Source organism: Anas acuta, chromosome 25, assembly GCF_963932015.1.
Source record: "Anas acuta chromosome 25, bAnaAcu1.1, whole genome shotgun sequence".
NCBI lineage: Eukaryota > Metazoa > Chordata > Aves > Anseriformes > Anatidae > Anas > Anas acuta.
The window spans coordinates 1,891,416-1,907,031 of NC_089003.1; the positions used below are offsets into that span (position 1 = coordinate 1,891,416).

Genomic DNA, 15,616 nt, shown 5'->3' on the forward strand with positions numbered 1-15,616 from the left:
TTTCCAAGGAGTCCAAAACACGGGGATTTCTCTGACCAGCTGGAAGGTCCAAATGACCCGGCAAGGCAATTCTATCACCGCTGCAAATGAAAGCCCTGTCGTGCTTTCTAAAATTTTCGGAGCCTTCAAAACCAGATGGGTCTAGCCACGGATAATAAACTTATCTTTTCTTTAGAAAAAAAAAATAATAATAAAAGTTTGCTCAGTGTGCTCCCGATGGGGGGGAAGAAGAATGGTTCTACAGCTAGAGAGGCAATTAGTTCGCTGTCCCACTGCTCACGCTGAGCTCCGGCTATTAAAGAATTTCCAAAAAAAAAAAAAAAAAAAAAAGAAAAAAAAGCAGTTAACCTCCACCAGACAGACCGTGAATAATTGCAGCAATGCAACATTTCTGGGAAGAGAAAACCCCACAGTGCTTCATCCCCAAACACTTGGTTGCAGCAGACGTGAACCAGCCGCTGTGGCTCGCTGGAGCACCGCGGAGCCGTACCTGCGTGCAGCCCTTCAGGAACAGGGCTTTGAGCCCCCCGCAGCCTCGCACCAGGGCCTGGATGCCATCCTTCGTCACTTGGTCGCACCAGGAGATATTCAGCTGTTCCAGCAGCGGGCACCCCTCGCTTGGGAGGCGAAAGGAAAAGCGTGTGGCAGCTTTTTGGCTTTACAAGGACATCCTGCTTCGAGGCAGAACTAGGAATTCCCCAGTTTTGGGACCCACACGAGCACCGATGCACACCCACACCCCACGGGGAACGCTTCCTCGTCAAACACCTCCAGGTGTGAGCAGCTTTCCAGAGGCACTGTCAGGAGCTCTAGAGCAGGGCATCAGGAGGGCAAAACAAGGCCAGCGTACCCCCTTCTGGGCACCTCCCCGTCCTACACACACAGTTTATGCACTTTCTGGACCCAAACACAACCAAACTGCCCACAGCCAGAGCCAAAAATCGGGCTGCTCTCCATGCTGCCTCCTGACTTTCCAGATCTAACTCTGCATTTACAAATAGCTGCCAGCAGGAGTAATGCTCAGTGCAACTGGCAATCAAGAAATATAGATGCTATCAGGTATTTAAGATAGCTGCAGCACAAATTTGACCATTTGAAATTAGAGACAGGGACGAAGACCCTCAAGGGAAGAACAAACAAGCTCAAAGTACTTTAATGCAGCCACAAAAAAAAAAAACAACATTAATTTGTTCTTTTAAATCCATGTTTTTCTGCTGGTACCTAGGTGAACCCTCATTTTTTTCCCCCGTGAAGCAGCTTTCCTTTTATTTTATTCTGCTGGGATACCACTTGAAATTTTTATTTTTATTTTTATTTTTTAAAGCTCGGCCTCCATCGTTACCTTCAGTGTTTTTTTTTTGCCTCCTTTCCTCTGTCCCAATATCTTCCCACCACTGTCTGTCTTTCCCTTCCTTTTCTAGTTTACTTGGCAATTCCATTTAGCAGATTTAAGCAGTTACAAGTCTCCTAAGCAGTTTGAAACGACAAATATTCACATGCTGGTGTTCACCTTCTGGCTACGTAAGCACCAAGTATGCAGTGGTACACTTACAGTGCAGAAGCTGGCTGTTAGCAAACCAACATTTAAAAAAGACAAACTAAGCCTTTTTTTTTCCTTCCTACACCCCCAATCCCTCCTCCAAGACTTCAATGCAACGTAATGCTTCTGCTGCAAATAATCGCCAGGATGGATACAAAGAAGTTTAAGGGCAGCTTTTATTGCATCCTCCTCCCCTGTCTCTGCAAACCAGGAGGCACAACGTGAACACTGAGCTCTGCCTGAACTCTAAGCACGGTTAAACCTCAGCCTACTTCAGTCTCCTCCAAGGCACACAAGGAACACGGGGCTGCAGCGGGTCACACTACCTGGAATCAACGGGCAAAAGGCAACGTTGTCAACTCCTACCTCAGTGCTTTCAGGGACATGTTGGTTATGGAAGTGCAGGAAGCCAAATCAAGGTGCCTGAGCTTAGAGCAGAACTTACTGAGGCTGGTACACGTACTGGAAGAGAACACATGAGAGACTCTGACGTGACAGGCATATGCAAAGCCGTACGCATTTCATACCACACGCATTATATTACCTGCTGCATGCACAAGCCTGGCCTTCCCTTAAAAAAGGAAGCTGAGAATATAGCCCCCTTTCCCCCCAGAAAAGGGGGATAACAGTGGGAACAGAAGAGATCATTACTCACGCGTCTGTGATCTTGGTACAGCCATTCAGGTTCAAGACTTCAATATTTCTGCAGTTCTGTGCAAATGTCCTTTATTGAATGAAAGGCAAAACACCGTACTTGTCAGGCAATACATTTCCAGGCATTTAACACATCAGATAAAATTTTATAAAATGGTCTCAGGCAAAATAAACAAAAAGTAACCTCACGGTGCCCTGTATCTTGCCCTGGGATTTCACCGAATGGAAATAAATTCATAGATTTCCCAGCCCAAAGGCAAAAGTTTGTGATTTAGCAGCAATTACTGCTTAGCCTGTAGCAGCAGCCGGTATTATTTTAATGAAAACAACCAGTGAGTGAAGTTAAGGAGCGATAAAGATTGCATCTATGTTACTGCTCTCAGTGTTTTAAGTCAGGCACAGGCTAAAGGTCTCAGTTCCAAAGCGTTCGTGCCTATCAGCCCTCTGTGGCTGGAGAGGCTGAATCACTCTCTACGTTACTTTTAAGAGCAGAAGCGAGCCGTGCCTTTACCTTAATGCGTTGTCTCCCACTCCTAGGCAGCCACGCAGGCTCAGCTTCCTCAGGAACCCCCCGCATCTCTTGGAAATGTTCTCCACTACTCGGCCCTGTTGGAGACAGAAAGAGCTACGTGAAAATCCAGCAGAACCCCAAGTGACTTCAGCATTCAAAAAAGCTGAATTCAAACTTTTAACAACAAGTTTGTTATTCTAGGTCAAGCACTGCCACGGAAACAAAAAGTGCCACGGGGATAATCTAAGGCAGGGAGAGGGGAAATGATTCAGCTTCTGAAGATGGAGAGAAAAGGCACCTACGGCTGGAGGAGGTGAGTTCAGGCTGGCAGCTGAGGATTTCCTCCAGCCCAGAGCCCTGGATGTTGATGCAGACTACCCAAGCAGATGGGAAGCAGCAGTGCTGCTGCTGCAGGGGGGCAGAAGACTGATAAATGAGTACGGTGAGCGTACTGTGAACGGATAAACCTCAATTTCTATTCAAAATGGAGCTGAGACACCGCTAGCCCACCACTTTTCCTCTTCCAGAAAAGGGATCCGAACGTTTGTGTTCAACAGATCTGGAGAATGGATTTTCCCCCCCAACATTTGCAATTGGTGGAAGGCTGCAAAGACCCTAGGACAAGTTCGCATTTAGCCAGGTATTTCTGACCAAAAGCCACTGAGAGCATCAGCAGCAGCGTCCAGGAATTCCACCACCTTCCCCTCCATTTTATTCCACGGTTTCTTATCACACACCAGGAACCCCTCTCGGTTCTTCAAGGCAGCATTTAAGCCCCCTGTAGGGCCAAGGATGTTTTCCTACCACCTTCTTCCAACCAAAATAAGTAAGAATGACGAATCAGCAGGCTGGGCACCACGTAATACCACGACCGAAGGAGGGCCACCAGCCCCACCAGAGCTCTGGGGGGGGCTCCTGCCAAGACCACAGGCCCTGGGGGGCAGTGGGAACAGCCAAAAGCCTGACCTGCATGGAAGGGCTGGAGGGTTCCCGAGCAGCAGGCGTACCTTTGTGATTCCTCTGGCCAGCCTACGAAGTCACACGCTTGAACGAGAAGATTTGAATAAGTCCCATTATAAATGCAATTTACGTCAGCTGCTGGATTTGCATTGCTTTAGAGCGAGAACATTTAGGACACCGGGTGCTTGGAGGTTCGGTGCAACACACCACGGCACCTCCCTTTGAAAGGGGGGGCTGGGGCTCGTGGAAGAACACACATTTGATGTGGAAACCATGCAAAAAGCCATCATGAAGAGCAGGTGGGGCTGTGCCCGCAGCACTCTGCTCTCTCCCTCCTACACAGACCGAGTGGATCAGCTCCAGCCACGCTTCCTGCTAGACCGGGCACCTCTGGCTGTGCTGCACCTCCGTGCAAGGTATCGGCACACCTCCGGCACGTCCAGGGCACGGTAGGAGATCAGTGCCTGTTATCAGATCAGGATCTGTTATCAACACCACCACCATCACACCGTGTGCTTCCTGCGAGGAGTCCCAGCCCAGCCAGAGCCCTTCAGGCAGGCAGAAGTCACCCAGCGTCACGGGGTGGTGACTTTATCTGGGCGTCTCGCTTAGCTGGCAGGAAGGTTTGAACTCCCTCCTCCACAAAAACTGAGCGTTTCCCTCCAGTTCCCTCAAGGTGTGCGTCTTCAGTCATCGCCTGCTTCACGTCTATGGTACGTGGAACGATGCTCTCTATCTCCCTCCTCCAAAACAGTTCAAAGAGCAAATGAATATTGTGAGAAACCGAATATTCTGCTAAGAAACAAGCTTCTCGTAACTGTGTTTTGTTCTCTTACCCTGATAAATGGAATTTCAGCTTTTAGATGACAGCAGCATCCCTTCCTGTCGGCGCTAACTAGACCGCATCCGACAGATTTAGAAAGGCTGCCACGAAGCACTTCCAAAGCTGCATCTTTGAGGAACAACTCTGCCCCTGCTGCCCCTGAATCGTCCACATTTACACCGCATTTCTTTACATTTAAAAACAGATGGGAAAAGAGAAATGTTGCGGGCTGTGTTTCAAGAGACATTCAGAGTCTTAATGGTCCAGGTCTGTGCTGTGATAGGATTTTTGGTTTTTGAGTCAAAGGAAAAGCAGCCTGAGTTCTGCTCTGCATTAGTAATTTCCCTCAATATACCAATTTACTTATTTCTGCTTTTAGAACACATGCATGTAAAACCTCTCCATTACTATCTTTAAGTCTTGATACAGATATGTAATTCTGTCCATTTTCAAAAGCTGAATGGATTGCCAAGACTTTAAAGACTCCCTGAAGCTAAGAAGAACTGAAATTAATGATTTCTATCTCCAGGGAAGGTAGAAGGGGTTACGCTGGGAGTATTAATCCATCCTAGGCTGTAATTACATTTTAACAAGAAAAAACGGGTTTGTATGTCGCTTAATTATACCTCAATATCCCTCTGGAAATCAAACAGGTCAATTCGCTGCCAGTTACTGCCATCCAGGGCCAGAACATTCCATGCCTTTATCGGGGGAAAAAATGTAAACGTGTTGTTAATATGAAAAAAAAAAAAAACATCAGCGGGGACCTAGTCACAATTCGTTCCATTCAGAAACAAAATTCTGTCTCGGGGGAAACCCAACAAGTGATTAGGGCCGATAAGGAAAAGTGATCAGTTACCAGCCCCAATCAGTTATCGCCCACAGCGCGGCTCCTCCGAGGGTCCCTGGGGGGCACCACCAGTCCTGCTGGGACCCCGACCCTTAGCACGGCTCACCAGCACCTTCAGAGGAAGCCAGCAGCCAGGTGAAGGATGTGAAGGGTGCCAGGACACGGGGGAGCCACACAGGAGAAGTGACCCCAAGCTCCTGGACTGCCCCGAGGAGCGCAGCTAGCACCAGGCTCGCGGTCGGATCCCATCAGAGGAGGGGGAGGCTGGCACCCTGCACACCTTCCCCTACCTCCAGCAGAAAAAGGTGCGCAAGGCCCTCACAAATCGGTGCTACGTCCCCCAGACAAATTCAGAGCCTTGTAAGATGCCCAGGTGAAGCATCCAGCTCCCAAGAGTGGGTTTTGGTTTGTTAAGCAGGCAGGGGCGGACAAATCAATAAATAAATAATAATTAAAAAAAATCCTCTCATATTGCTATATTGCTTATGATACAAATGAGAACCAGGAATTGAAACTTTTTTTTTTGTGCCTTAATAAATCAAGGTTTTCAACAGAGTTGAAAACAGCAGTCAATACTGTACGTGAAGTTTTAATTGCATCACCAAAGCAAACAGATGAGTCTCATAACAGCCGTGAGTCCTTCGTTGTGCAAGAGTGTGCACACGCAGGCGTGTTCCTGTACGACACCTATTACAAGCACTAAGCCACATCTCCAGCACAACGTGGTAACTAGTTCTTGTGCAAGTCACGCAGGGACTTAGAGCAGCTCACAGGACTGAGTGGTGATGGACTTTGTGTTTGCAACCTCATTACAGGTGCTTGTTTTAACGCCTGGTTATTGGCAAGAGGAAGCCACCAGCTCCAGTGGAAGAGAAAGCCACCAGCAGGTGCAAGCTGCTTTTTTTTAAAAAACCCTGTGTGTTTTTATGTCTAACGGAGGGATCTCTGCATACAAAAATGGGCTGTCAGTGCTGGAGCAGTGGAGCAGAAAGCTGGAAGAGCTTTCATCGGAAGATTTGTGTTATTCTGAGAACGTGGGACTGTAACCACACTGCTTGGACATCACGGGACTTTTTAAAAACGCAATTAAAGATGTTTAAGCATGTTGCATTTTGTATTTTTGTATGATCTTAGTAATGAGCCAGCTGTGGTTCGGGTTTGACCTGAACCAGGTTCGGTCAGGATGAAGCACCTGAACACATCTGACAGCTTTAGGTGGCTGGGCCTGCAGGTGGAGTTTTCCCAAGCGAATTATCCAAGCTGGGTCTCACTACCTGAATCCCACAGAACTACAAGATACTTAGGGAAAAAAACAGTGTAAACAAGACACTCCTTTTTCCTTCTACACTCGTATCAGCTAAATCCAAGTAGGAAAGTAAATGCTCGTTGACTGTGCAAGTATCCTTGTGAATTAAAATTTCTTTACTTTCAACAAAAAACAAGGAAGTTTTAGACTCATCCACACATCACAGCTGAAGTTCAGTGCAGGCCTCCTGTACAAAGCCCAGGTTGCTGGGAGAGCTCTGTCAAAGTCAGCTGCTTCCCTTTCAGTCTGCTCAGGGCCTTGGGTGCCGTTAAAACCGTGTTCCAGCTTTGGTTTCAGTGGCCATCAGAAGTTTCTGGCATCCCCCTTTAGTACGGGACACTAAATAACAATAGTTGAAACACAAAGCTCCCCTGTACAAATCCCCCGGGTCTCAAATGCCAGGGAGGGCTGGAGGTGAGAGCCGTGACAGTCCCACAAACCGCGAACATCCACCAGCAAGGAGGAAGGCTCTTACCCTGGAGACCTGAGCACAGCGACACAGAGTGACCACATCCAGGAAGGAGAAAATTCTGCAACAGAAAAAAAAGACACCTTTTGGTTATCCACATCTACAACAAAGGGAACGTGAAAAAAAAAAAAAAAAAAGGAAAAACAATGGGAAAAAAAAAAAGGGCTGGAGACAGCAAAACTTCTTTGCAAATCAGTCGAAAGCTGAACGGTGAAAAGAAATGCAAACCTAGCAGTTAACGAATGAAAGCAGAGACACTGATGTACTGGAGTGCTGACCTTACACCCGGCAGCGTTCAGTGAGCAGGATGAGCAGGCACTGAAGCAGATGGGTGCAGGTATCGTACAGCTTAACACCAGTTGGGTCAGGATATGGCCGAATAAAGTCACTTTTGGCTGTGCTGGCTCCTCCCTGACACTGGAGTAGTGCTGGCGTGCTCCGTGCTCCACCAGCCCTCTTTGCTACGCATGCTCCTCTGCCGGGCACACCCCGAGCTCTGGCCACCACCCCAAATTGCTGGCCTGCTCACTTGGGAGTTTGGCTTGGGAGGGTGAACAAAAGCTCTCCCACATCCCCAGGAGGGCTGCCTGTGCTGGAAGAGCCTCTCTGGAAGAGATGCTGCCAGCAGCGAGCTCTTTGAGACCCAAACGCCCTGCACTAACGCTTACTGAAACTCTCCTGCTGAAGAGGAAAGCCGTACGAGGTGCTCACCTACCCAGATATCCACAAAGAAGGCATCTGAATAAACAGCACAGGGGCTGATAAAGCTGGGGGGAGAGCGCTGGGAACAACAAACACGGTGTGCACACAGACAAACTGCACTTTGTCCCAGAGATAAAGGAGGAGGATCAGCTCGGCTCCTGCTACGGACCCGGGAGGCAGCACGCACGTTAACGTGCCGTGCACATCCACAGCCACGCTGCTAGGTACAAGCAGCAAAGCAGATTTCCAAATTTGAGGAGAGGACAGAAGCCAGACTGAGGTGATGTTGTAGGGTGCAACCATGCGATTTCCGACCTAGCAGGTACCCACAGAGCACTTCAGATACATCTGCAGATCCCCGCTCACTTCTCACTGCCTAGGAACAAGTCTTCCCTTGAAATAAACTTTATTTATGTCTGCATGTATGCAAGAGCTGAGGATTTATTTAGCACAATATGAATGAACAACAATACAAGGAAAGCCTGGGGAAGTGAGAGAAGCTGGGGAGAATTCCTACTTTTACCCTGGATTCCCAGCACAGGAGCTCAGAAACCATCTCCATGGGAAGAGTGGCTAAGCCAATAACTAGGTGCACTTCTACATTTTCATAAAAATCGCTTTCTCCGTGGAAATCCCAGGCTATTAATAACCCCCTCATCCCTCTGTCAGGGCCAAATTCTTTTCTGTTTCCTGCTGCTCCCTTCCCAGCCTGCCCACACAGCAGAGGGGATGCCAGCACTGAATGCTTGCCCCTCACCTCCCAAGCTCACATTTCGGAGCTTCGCCAGGAGCTGCCCTGCTGCTGGGGGGCTCCTGGGACACGCAGCCCCCCCCTCCTGCTTGCTGCAAGGCCAAACTCTGCGAGGGGAAGGAGAAATTCTGCTGCTCCGGGTGCTGGGGTGCCAGCCTGCACAGCACCTCGGCAGGAAACCCATGGACCCCAAGAGGATTTGGGGACTTCTGCTCTGAAAAGCCTACGAGCATTTCTCATTTCTGCACTGCTCTGGCATTCGCTGGGGAATATTAGCCAGTGACTCAGCAGAATGTGCTGCAAAAAAATCACTCTTCCAGCAGCAGGGCCACGCTGGCTCCAGCCACAGCCCTTGCACAAACTGCTGGAAGCAGCAGGAGCACGGCGGCTCAAGTCCTGCAGGCACAATGGCCTCAAGTTCTATAAAACAGCCCCAAGGACGGGCTGCTGTTTCTCTGAGGAGCTGCTGGGGAACCTCAAACCACCCCAAATCCCACCACCAAGCTGCCTGCCCTAGTGACGGGGTGGCCGTCTTCATCCAACATGAGTACAGCACAGGACATCAACGTTGGGTTTCTTTTCATCAATCTGCACAGAATAAAGCAAAGTAACCTACACGATCACTTGAAATAACTACAAGCAAGCCTGACGACAAGGCAGCATCCTGGGCTGACAGGAAATCTGGATGAAAACCATCAGCTCCAGACACAGCAGTAGCAGGGCACCAGAAAGCAGCCGCCCAGCCCCTTGGGACTGTTCCAAGACACCAGATCCCTAACAAATATCTGCTGCTCTGCTCAGATTCCGCTTCTCCGGTGAAAGAAAGCAGAAAAGAAGACAGCAGCAGCAGGTTGAAGAGCGCTGCCTGAGTAATGTCTTCCTGTCCCTGCCTTCGCCGGGCAGCTGGGCGATGGCAGCTCTGCCGACCGCTCTCCTCCTGCACTCGCCTTTCTGCTCATCAGGGCCAACGGTAAGAAAATAACCTCAGCGGTCACTTCATCATCAAGCAGGGACCGACGGCGAAGGCAGGCCGAGCCCTCCCCAGGGGAGTTCAGCAGGCCTGGCACCGTGTCAGATTGAAGCCTCCTGCTGCAAAGCGGCTCGCTGCGGGCGGTGGCGAGGCAGCGGGGCCAAGCAGGCTTTGGAACACGCTGCCTTGCCCAAGCAGCCCGGCAGCAGACAATTTAGCCAAAACACACTGCGGCTGGAGCCTTTTTTCAGGTTTCAGCCTCTTAATCCACTGCGGATTTTCTAGGGCTGCTCCTCACTTTCCCCCTGCCGCTCTAATTAGATTAGGGCCAAGACTGATGAGGTGCCTGGCAGCTGCAGGATCTGGGGTGAGCCAGCCCAGACCTTCACCTTCCAAAACCACCAGCACCAGTGGCCCACTGCCCAAGCTGAATTTCTCTCCTTTCCCATTTTAGCAGAGGGGGCACAACGGGTGTCCCCATGGCCTCTCCGCCACCAGATCCAGAGCTCCAAGCAATGACGCCAGGCGGCGGGCAGGACGTGGAGCTGGAGCAAAAGCTGCTTATGCCACAGGACACCTGGCCCGGCCTGCCTGCCACCCAGAGGGGACACAGACGGCTCCCAAGGCCACCTAACCCCACAGGCACAGCGGTTCAACAGCCCTACACCATGCTGAGAGCAGTGGGCACCAGCGGCACCTCAAGGCCCGGGCCTGGGTGGCAGTGGAGGGGACACACACCTGGGGCAGGCCATGGTGGATGGAAACCAGGGGAAGGACCCAGCCAGAGCCACCTAGAGAGGAGCTGGCAACACCAAAGTAACCAAGACAGCCAGCAAAAATCTGCTTTTTCCTGGTCTGGCTCATTTTTAAGAGCGTGAAGCTCACGTGCAAGCCCCTGGAAGCCCAGCGGGCAGAAGCAGACAAGGCTGAGGCAGGACAAGGCTCGGGGCCACCAGCTGGACTCTGGGCCCAGGTGCTCTGGGACAGCTTTGTTTAAGAGTGCTGCTCAGCCAAAACCATCACTGAGTGGCAGCAACACAGCGGGCAGGACACCACAAATGGTTCCTGAAGTCGACCTCGCGGGCGCTTCACACATCCACCCTGTCCCCCAGTCAAGAGCGCTCCGGGAGCCGCACACTTCTCTGTCGTGGGGCGTGATGACTGCTGTCCACCTCTCGTATATCCTCCTACTCTTTATTTTGCTCGAGTACAGCTTTCCACTTTGCAACCACATGCATGAGGCATCAATGCCATCTGCAGAAGGAACGCGCCAGCGAACAAGCCTTCACGCAGCAGCACTGCTTAAACACACGAGTCTTTGTCTCGTAGACAGCGACGCTCATTTACAGGAGATTCCTGCAGATAAAGGCATCCAAGTTTCTCTTTCAAAGGCCGCACTGTCGATCCCCACTAATTAATTTTCACAGTATGCTAACAGTGAATTCCAACTCTCAAAACTATTACTTATCAACTTTAACATTTATAAACTCCACCTCCTCCTGATTTTCCCTAGGTTCCGCACGATCCCAACTACTTGCTCTTCCTGCAGCACGTTGGGACGATCGGTGATAGCAAGACGAGACCCCAAAGCATTCCCACGCTGCAGAAGTGCATGCAGTGCTGAGAACCCAGCCACGGGGTTTGCACTGACCAAGCTCCCACATGGTGCAGGAGGCTCTGTCGCTCACCACAAATCCTCCTCCAGCCACCCAGCGATGTTCCCCAACACCTCCGGCCACTGCCTGAGTGCTCCTTGGTCACTCTGAGCAAGCTGCCAGGAGCTCGCCCACCCTCCAGCAAGGTCCTGCCCCAGGGGAACCCAGTGCCCGCAGACCGCTGTCCCCCAAGGTCCATGCACATCCTCAGTTAAACTCAACCCCCACAACCTTGTGGTTTTGCTTTTGGCTTTTGGGTGAGTGATACTGGCATAGAAGGAGTTGAATCCAACTAGAGATGCTGCTACAGAAAATACAGGAGATGGTGTGGCCAAAAGAGACAGTCAATTTTTGCTTTTCCTATTCACTTTATTTCACGAGTGAGCTAGGAGCCGCTTCTTGTGCCAGAGCTCTTCTCCCCAGGCTTTTATCACCATTAAACGCTGACAGGGCTGCGCAGTTTCTTGCAGCTCGAGAATTTTGTTCGTGTTAATAATTCAAGCCACCACCTACAATTTGTCACCGTTTACAGTCTCGCAGCTCAGCTCGAAGCACTGATGAGCAAGACTTCGCTTCGAGACGCCGAACGGAGGGCTGAGCCAGCCACACATCACCCCTCGTGCTGCTCCCGTGCCGGGAAGGCAAGCTGCAAATGGCATGCAGGGGTGTGTGCGAGCGAAAAGCAGCACAGGGAGCAGGCAGAGCTGCACGCCAGCATCCTCCGAGCCCCATCCCTTTGATCCTGGCCAACAGGGACCATTCTGCCATTTTTATTTGGAATTTTTACTTAAACGCAGCACTTGACAGAGATGGGCAGAATCCTGTCCTACGCGTTACCCTACGCTTACATCTCTTTTCATTAAGGGCCTGATTAGTCCTACAGTTCTTCCATCTACAAAACAGGCGACCGGCAAATTAATTTAACATTTTACAAAACAAATCCTAATAACATTTAGCATAAACCGCCACTGGTGCAGACCTTTGATCTGCTTCTGTTTGTCCATGGCTTTGCAAGTGACCCAATCCAGGCTTGTGATTTACGAGCATACCAGCGAAACCAGCTCCTGGCTGCAAATAACACAACACGACGCAGCTGAAATACAAATCAAGAAGGCTTACCGAAGCAGCAGCTCTTTTGGAAGTTTTTTGTTGATCACAGCTTCGTCATTGTTTGAGAACATCTGTAAACAAAAACAAGTCAACAATTTAGCCATATATTTTCATTAAGGAAACAAAACCTACTTCACTCTAGGGAAGAAACTGCTGGTTAACGAGGCCATTTCCAGAGACATCTGGCCCAATAAATTCCCCAAAGGTAAACTTTGCGCTCAACTCCTCAAACCCCTGGATTAGACCATAGCTAATATTACATCCCACGTGGTTTTTAAATGGCCCCAAAACGCTGTGTGGATTGGCAGACTAAGTATAAAGGAGAGTTTTATTTATTTATTGATATGAATGGTAACTGGGGGGTACTTGTGAGCTGGCACTGCCTACAGGAACACATCAGGGACTGCTCGTTCCAGTCCTCCAGCCGTGCCACAGCCCCCTGAAGGCAAACCTTCACGTGTGGTTCAGAGCAGCCACACAAACATATGGGGAATGGGATAGAGAGAAGGGAACGACCGAGCAGCTCTAAATCCATCAAACAGAGGCTGAGGACATCGGTGCAGCACGGCTGGTTTCTGCAGCCCGAAAGGAAGCCAAGGACTGATGAAGAGGAGCCTAACGAGGCTGTATTAGAGCTCGCACAGCTCTCAGGAGCCCTGGAGAGAAGGGCAAACAGAATTTCTTGCAGTCCTAAAGCACGGCTTAAAGGGAGGTATGATAATCGGTGCTGTGATGGGAAGAGAGGCGATTCTGGGAAAGAACTGTGCTCTCCAAGGCCCTGAACCCAGAGCTTTGTTGTATCCCATAAGCTATTTCATGCAAACTTGCAGCAAACTGGCCAGCGATGGGATGGGACCCTCTGACCAGCTAAAGCAGCTCACGAGCTGTAAGAGCACGAGAAACTTCTTTCCCAAGGAGTCATACAAAAAAAAAAAAATACACCTGCCAAGCCTCATGTGTTTCTTAAGGCGTACCGACATGTATTTAAAAGACTTTGTATAGTCTTGCCATGGTGAAAAACAAACAAACAGAAAGCCTCCACACGCTCCTGCCTGTGGGAGGAATGATTAGAGCGCCCTGCGAGTGGCACAGCAGCAGCGCCTCGCTCCGCTTGGAGGCGTGCCTCCATCCCCAGCACTGACAGCGACCGAGAAGGAGCTTTAATATTCATAAAGGTTCCCTTCAGCCTCCTCGAGGGCTAAGGGGTGCTCCTCCTGAGCCACACACCCGGTACAAACCGCTGCTGGACTCCGGGCTGAGCAGGCTGCTTGCCACCAGCCCAGGCAGCGCTCCCGATCAGTCGGGCTGCAGGCACACGACACAGGCAAAACCAGCCCGGGCCAGGTCACTTAAGTGGCAGAGGATCAGATTAAGAGTTAAAAAAGGAAAGTAAGGGCTTAGTGGCTTATGGGGCTGTGTGTGAGGCCCCGATGGGAGGCAGCAGCCGCCCAGCGGAGCCCAGTGCAAGGAGCCGACGTGCTGCCACGATGCCTTTGAGCACGGTCGGTGTCATCCCAGCGGCTACCCCAGGATGATTCCACCACTACAGGCACACAAAAACACCCCTGGAGCCAGAGGGAAACTCGAAAGCTGCTCCAAGCCACAGTTTGCTTGTTCTTTTTTGATTATCTGAAGCGCGCTGCTGCAGCAGGCCGCGAACTCGCAGCGTTCCCCCCCCCAAACATCACGCAGCCGAGAGGTGTCGTCCTCCCCCGCAGACGCTTTGAGCGCTTCCCACCAGCAGATATCACAAGTTAACAAGCCCCAAATGGCCCACCAGGCGACGGGCGGCTTCTCAGCCCCCTTTTGCAGATAACCAGGAGGGAAGCGCTGCCGCACCAGGCCGGGCTCCACGGTGCTGAGCACTGGGATCCCATCCTCATTTTGGGGGCTTGCTCGGTCAGCTGGGGAACAGAGGGAATTCTGGAGAAAGCACGACTGAAAGAGCAAGGCAGAGGAATGATCCATGGGAAAACGAGTGTGATTTTTCTACCCCCAGTTACGAGAACAATAGTAAATAGGCCTATCTGTCCTCTCCTTCCCATTATTGTCCAGGCCAAGTCTGACATCCGAGCCAGCGCCCTCCTTCACAAAAAACAAGGGGGGGAGACATTCAAGGAGCAGATGCGATCGGGGTCGGACGCTTCCAAGAAGGAACCGGAGTGGAGGAGCACAGGGAGCCTGAAAACAGAGCCCAGCAGCAGCAAGGCCTCAGGGGCACGGGCAGCACGGCTTGGGCTCAATTCCCATTTCACAGCAGTCGCCATGCCTGTCCTCAGCCAGAATCACCCACCAGGGATGGATGAATGGAGACAGCTTCTTGTTTTTTTGTTTTTACTCCTCCTCTGTGGGGAGGACAAAGGCGAGGATGGGCTGGGACCATGGGGCCTGCTCAGTGCACCCAGGGACCGAGCTGCACAAGAACCAAGAGAGCCTGAAAATGTTAGAGCCTATTCCAGGCTTCCAGGCCTCTGGAGCTATTCCTAGAGACAAATCCTCCCCTCACTGTCCTTTAACGCCAGGTGTTACTCAGTGGAATAAGTTCTTCTTGACAGGATATGGAAAAATACACGCTTCTCACCTAAATTTGGCAGGCTGCACGTACCACAAAGCTCAGCTGCCCAGAGCTTTTCCTCTCTGGGCAGTCCCCACAGCAACAACGTCCGTGGGCCTGGCAGGTCAGCAGGTTCTTGCCTTGGGTAGAACATAACCCAAAGATTTATTTTCACAAAGTTTCAGTCACTGCCTCAGTGTCTGAAGCTCGAGCAATGTCTTTTCTAGCTAGAACAGGGGGGACAGATCCAGAACAAACGCCGTGGAAGCGTGCACTAGGCTTTAAGATTGGTATTAAGGTAGGATAGGTTGTTGTAGCCTGCTGCAAGGGTAAGGGAAATACGTCCTGCCAAAATGCCAGAGCTGGACAAAATTCAGAATGGAGAGTGCTGCAAATCCCGGTTATTTCAGATCATCTCCTCTTGGGATCTTCAGAGCCACGTCCGCACCCGCAGAGTTTTCCAGGGCTGATATCTGTGAGCAGATTCACACAGAGACACGCCACAGCCCTGCGGGTATTTGGTGCACACACGTCTCAGCATCCTCCAAGTGGAAACGCTTCCCCCTTCCAACAGGAGCTCAAAAGGGAGAACGAACAAAATCCATTTCAGTGCTTGGCAGCACCTCCATGAGCCCAAAGAAATGATGAAACCGGGAGATTTAATCCTGGAGTCAATCCTTTATCGAGCAAGCCAATTAAGATGTTAATGTGCTGCTTACATTTACGGGGCAATAAAAGGGGAATTACAAGCAGGTGGCTCA

The 15,616-nt window shown here is 50.7% G+C and overlaps 1 protein-coding gene across 3 annotated transcripts in view; it reads right to left on the reverse strand.

The window, feature by feature from the left end:
- FBXL20 (F-box and leucine rich repeat protein 20) overlaps nucleotides 1-15,616 on the reverse strand; it is a 33,549-nt gene that overhangs the window by 9,445 nt on the left and 8,488 nt on the right. For all 3 annotated transcript variants that reach the window (XM_068660814.1, XM_068660815.1, XM_068660816.1), the window contains exons 2-8: nucleotides 12,311-12,372; nucleotides 7,120-7,174; nucleotides 5,115-5,189; nucleotides 2,706-2,800; nucleotides 2,196-2,264; nucleotides 1,907-2,002; nucleotides 491-617 (exon numbers count right to left, since the gene is read on the reverse strand). In XM_068660814.1, coding sequence (XP_068516915.1) covers nucleotides 491-617; nucleotides 1,907-2,002; nucleotides 2,196-2,264; nucleotides 2,706-2,800; nucleotides 5,115-5,189; nucleotides 7,120-7,174; nucleotides 12,311-12,372 — 579 coding nt within the window. The remainder of the gene's footprint in view (nucleotides 1-490; nucleotides 618-1,906; nucleotides 2,003-2,195; nucleotides 2,265-2,705; nucleotides 2,801-5,114; nucleotides 5,190-7,119; nucleotides 7,175-12,310; nucleotides 12,373-15,616) is intronic.